This window comes from Zingiber officinale, chromosome 8B (genome assembly GCF_018446385.1).
Source record: "Zingiber officinale cultivar Zhangliang chromosome 8B, Zo_v1.1, whole genome shotgun sequence".
NCBI lineage: Eukaryota > Viridiplantae > Streptophyta > Magnoliopsida > Zingiberales > Zingiberaceae > Zingiber > Zingiber officinale.
In genome coordinates this window covers 18,404,596-18,409,389 of record NC_056001.1, presented here as the reverse complement: position 1 = coordinate 18,409,389, position 4,794 = coordinate 18,404,596, and the positions used below count along the sequence as shown (strand labels likewise).

General features: G+C 39.0%; 1 protein-coding gene across 2 annotated transcripts; it reads right to left on the bottom strand.

Annotated features, from left to right (window-relative positions):
- Positions 1–525: 525 nt before the first annotated feature.
- On the bottom strand, positions 526–3,773 carry LOC122015519. 2 transcript variants are annotated; one of them, XM_042572459.1, is made up of 6 exons: positions 3,296–3,773; positions 3,028–3,172; positions 2,503–2,685; positions 2,337–2,420; positions 1,390–1,471; positions 526–1,283 (listed from the first exon to the last, which is right to left on the bottom strand). In XM_042572459.1, exons 1-6 carry the CDS (start codon positions 3,757–3,759, stop codon positions 832–834), a joined length of 1,410 nt encoding a protein of 469 aa, XP_042428393.1. In that variant the 5' UTR covers positions 3,760–3,773; the 3' UTR covers positions 526–831. The 2 variants fall into 2 exon arrangements, with proteins under 2 accessions (XP_042428393.1, XP_042428394.1); XM_042572460.1 differs by having other exon boundaries at positions 3,028–3,169; positions 3,296–3,772.
- Positions 3,774–4,794: the final 1,021 nt, after the last annotated feature.

The following is a 4,794-nucleotide window of genomic DNA, read 5'->3' as shown; positions in this document are numbered from 1 at the left end:
TCTTAATCTATATTTTAGAACATCAAGGAATTGATATTCTGACAATAAATTTGCAGTTCGAGAATCGGCAAAAGTGGTCAAAAAAGGTTTAGGCAGAAGACATCTCCTTCTATCATTTACAAAGCAGCCAACCTCCATTAGAAATTAGTCCACGAGAGAATCATTCGAGTCTGAAGCACAAAAATCTGCTGATATCCTGATTCCAATAGAGATTTCTATTCTCTTATTTTCCTTGAATTAACGAGGTAAAGAATTCATTCAATGAAAATTCAGATGGATCCACGTTCAAGACCATTTCATTAACCACTGGGAATAAGAGAGAGCTTTCCCCATCCCCGAACACATTTTTATCATTTAAAGCCAAAAGAGCTTTGTAAGAAATTATGAATCATATTAGAAAGTTGTAAACGTGATTGCGTATGGAGATTCCTGATACAAACAATACACATGGTCATTCTTTCTCTCAAGGACAAATTTGTTGCCTCCATAGATTTTTTTTTCCAACCCTGCAAAACCAATCCATTCTTTGATTCTAAAACCAATCACCTGTTATTAAATAGCATTTTCCAATAGAATCTTACATTTAAAAGAGATGGGTGGGAGCTACAGGGTTATGTACCTTGATGATACCACTTGATGTCACAGAGAAATGAATATGAACACATGAAAGGGACGGGGGAAAATACGGCTGCATATTTGGACTTTTTTTCCAAATAAGACGTTGAATGTTCACTCTCATACTGCATCTTTTGATGCCTAACCCTCAGTAACGAGGGATGATGTTAGTGAAAAACAATCTAATTGTTACGTAGAAATGCTTAATGTATTCCTCTAAGCTCTTCCTACAATTCCTTGTTTACCTATGCGTGCAAACCTTCTTGCAACGCCAAAAATGACAGCCTTAGTCAGAAGACCATGGTCAAGGCTGCAGGCAACAGCTACAGCACCACCAATTATGACAAACCTAGGTATGTTACTTGCCCAGCTCTTTGGTTTCTCTGCTTCTACAATGTCAGTTGATGAATCAGTGCTGTTCTCGATAGATATTAATTGATCGGCATCAAACTTGGAGTTGATTTGTGACATTAAAGCAAACCGTGACAATGGTTCATTGGACTTCCTGGCAGCTTGGTAGGCACGCAGACCGGGCTCAATCCTCTTAACACAGCCCCACATCCCTTGACGAACACCTAGCTTTGCAATCTCCCATGGGATGCCCATATCTTCATGGTGAAACAGAAGAATCTCACAGGCAGTCATCTGGCCATCTCTTTTTGATTCAACTGGATAAAAGGATATAATGTTAAAATTCTTCAAACATTTGAAGAGTTAAAAAGACAACCATTTCTTTACTATTTTTTGAAAAAAAAAATATAGACGACTGTGCACCTGGACGAATGCACCAGCTCGAATAATACAAGTCAACTCGCCTTGGTCTGTTGCGCCTAGGTATCTCTGAGCAAGGCACTCCCTGAATATAGCCAATGGTTAGTAGGGAAAATATTTATGAAAGCTCACTGCACATTAGAAAAGCAAATACCATACTGGATCTGAAGCAGTATAAAAGGAAGATAAAATTCTATAGACATTTCGTGATATTTATACTGTCTAATTTATTTTCCTGTTCATCACACAGATTTTATTTTTCAAATCTAAAGAAAATGGTGTTAGTCAACTAGTAGGAGCCAAAAGCACCATGGCAACCAACCAATTAACGATATAGGATGTAGTTAAGGGATCCACATGAAAGTTCCAATCCTTACAACACATGCTCTAAAGATTAAAATGAGAACCTTTTCTTGTCCGAGGTGAAGCACATATGGCAGTTTTTGCAACTAGTAGCTCAAAACCGGGTTCTAACTAGATATTTCAGCACAATCTGATGATTCATAAATCATCATTAAGCATCCAAGATGAAGAAGAAAAATAAGTTAACAAAAGCTGCACATGAAATTTTATCGAGAAGATAACAACAAAAGAGAAAGAACATCTTCTTTTGCTAAGGCAATTTTAGAATCCTAATGCAGCTGGATATTGCGAATTAGGCATTGCAAACGCACATCAAGTAGGTTGAGGTAGAATGTGGTAATTATATAAGGAATGATTAAATGACCAACCAAAGAACCAATGATATCAAAGCATTTACTAGTGAGTTTACCACATAATTACTTATGCTCAATGTTTGATAAGATTTTTCCCATTTCAGTTTTTCCTACAATATGAATCATCATTGAAAATTGGCTTACTAATTGGAAAAAGGAAATCCATCTAAGCATAACAATAATATTGTTCTCATGAAAGCATACAAAATTTATGCTGGGAAATGTAGACCTTACCTTCGTTATGCAGTAGTAAGTCTGTCCTGACTGCCATATGCGACGACCAATGATATACTCCCGGTCGCTACAGAAAAATGGGAACTGCAGAGAAAAAGAAATAAGCAAACAGCATGCACAATAACATACTTTGTATCCATAAGAAAATTCATGAAAAAAAATATACCTTTCGGACCCACTGAACTATCATAGTCCCTGTGCTCATGCACTCCTTCAATTTAGCATGCTGGAGGAGCATGTCATCCCATCCATTCTTGATCCGGAAATCATCATCCCAAAAGAAGTCTCTCAGTATTTCTGCAGTTGTATCCTCATATATAGTGCTGCTACGATACTGTGGAGGGCCCGTCTGGTAAAAACACCAAATTATGACAATGTAAGAAAGCATAATCATGGAGGTATAATCACAAATGACTAAAGAGACACTTAAACAATCATAGATGTTTAAATTAACAGAACCATGTGAATAAAATTATGCCAATTTTCGGATTGGAAAACAAGAGGCATAATCGGAATTACAAAACAATTAGTTACAAAACCTCTACTTGAACTGACCTACATCGAAGTCATAGAATAAGATGCCTACATCCGAATTAAAAAAAAAAAAAAAAAAAAAAAGCAAAGAATTTGCGGGTTAAGCAAAAGCGGAGTCATTCTTTTCTTCTTATCGTTTTTCATTTATTTTGTTTACCTCGGGCTCCCTTTTCCAAGCTTGATAATCCATGTTTGGCAGAGACTTTTCCATCATCTTCTGCCACGCTGGCCCCCCATCAGTCTCCTCCACCAGCCGGAAAAGGTGTTCTAAATCCTCCTCAGTCACTACCGGCTTGTTTCTGCTACAAATCCCCCCAATAAAAGGGGAAAAAGCACTTTTTTACGCCTTAACACGAGAAATCGACCATAATCTAATAAAGAGAGAGAGAGAGAGAGAGAGAGAGAGAGAGACAAAAGCAATTTACCTCTTCTCGTCGGCATTGATGTCGGCTTTCTCAGCCGCCAACGAGACGGAAGCAGCAGAAGGCTCGGACCGAGGAAGCAACTGCATGGGCGACTCGTGCCTCTCGGCGCCGACCAGCCCGGTGGCCCATCGAGGCCGCCAAGCCCATCCGAGCAGAAGGCCCATGACGACGGCAACCCAGAAGGGGAAGACGAATACCGCGAGCTCCGCAGCGACATCGGCCGCCGTCGGTTGCCGCAAGATCTCCAAGAACGCATCCAAAATCAGCGCCATAGAGGGGAGAAGAAAAAGAAGAAACCCTAAACAAAGCGGAAAACGAACAGAAGAAGGGAGGGAGAGAGCGAGGAAGTCCGCTGCCTCCGGCCTGCAATGGAGGCAGCAACGAGTCGGAGGAGGAAAAGACGGAACTCGTAAGGAAAGGGAGAAAGCTGGAAGGGAAATCGGATTGGATAGACGGAAATTCATACGTGGAGTGGATGAGGAAGAGGAGATAAATAGAAGGAAACAGACGACAGGTCCGCGTGCTGCGATAGCGGTCGGTATTGAACCACGTTCCCGTTTCTCCCGGTTTCCCTTTTTTATTGGAGCTCGTAATTATATTTATTTTTATTCTAAAAAAAACAAGGACCGTTTGATTAATTAAATAAATAAATGGATGGATGGATGGAAGTTATCATTATTCACAAAATTCTCGGCGAGGACCTCGCGCTCTAATTCAATTGCGCGCGTGGCAGAGTCCAACTGCCCGCGGTTTCACTTCCAACTCGGTCGGTGCCGTGGGAGACCAAAAATTGAGTCAATTGTTAAATTGTAAACGCGCGGGATTGACTCGATCAGGTTTGACCCAGCCTGAACGGGTGTGTTTCGTTGGAGATTGAAGGTTGAGCCGGCCCAAACTGGTTGGCATGGGAACTAAATCTCGATCGATATTGTTGATTTGTTGCGTTGTAGAGAAGTAGAATTGGTTCGGTTAAGATTTTTAACAATGGGTTATTTGTCGTTTAGATTTTTTTTAATTAAATCATGAAATCAAGTCTATTATTATATCAAACTATGAAAAATTAGGAGGCAAGATTGAGGTGGATTGCGTTGAACAATCATTCAAAGTATGTTTTTTTTTCATATTTTGATCATCTATATCAATAATTAATAGTTATTTATAATTTATTTTTTTTATATTGATCTAAGGATGAATTGTCGGAGATATTAAGGACAATCGAATTATTTTTTTATCACAAGATGAAATTAAATAATTGATGTCATCAGTCGAATTGGTCGAAGTTGAGATTGTAAAGGTATAGAGTTGTGATGGAGCTTCTTTCTCTCATTTTCTTTTTTCATTAGCAATGTTTCAAGGAGCCAAAAACTTCTTTCTATGTTTCTCATTATAGGACCAAGGATTTATGTTCGCATTGCCTAGTGTACCCAGTTATTTTTCTTATAATGTTAGGTAAGAGAAGAAACGTATGCATCTCAAAACATTATAGCTTTTTTGACTTA

Bases quoted from the DNA above. Each gene is read 5' to 3' on its own strand.
- LOC122015519 (XM_042572459.1), bottom strand. From the start codon at position 3,759: ATGAATTTCCGTCTATCCAATCCGATTTCCCTTCCAGCTTTCTCCCTT. The intron at 3,173-3,295 runs GTAAATTGCTTT...GGGGATTTGTAG, and splicing joins ATCAATGCCGACGAGAAGAG to CAGAAACAAGCCGGTAGTGA. The intron at 1,472-2,336 runs GTAAGGTCTACA...GGCTATATTCAG, and splicing joins CTTACTACTGCATAACGAAG to GGAGTGCCTTGCTCAGAGAT.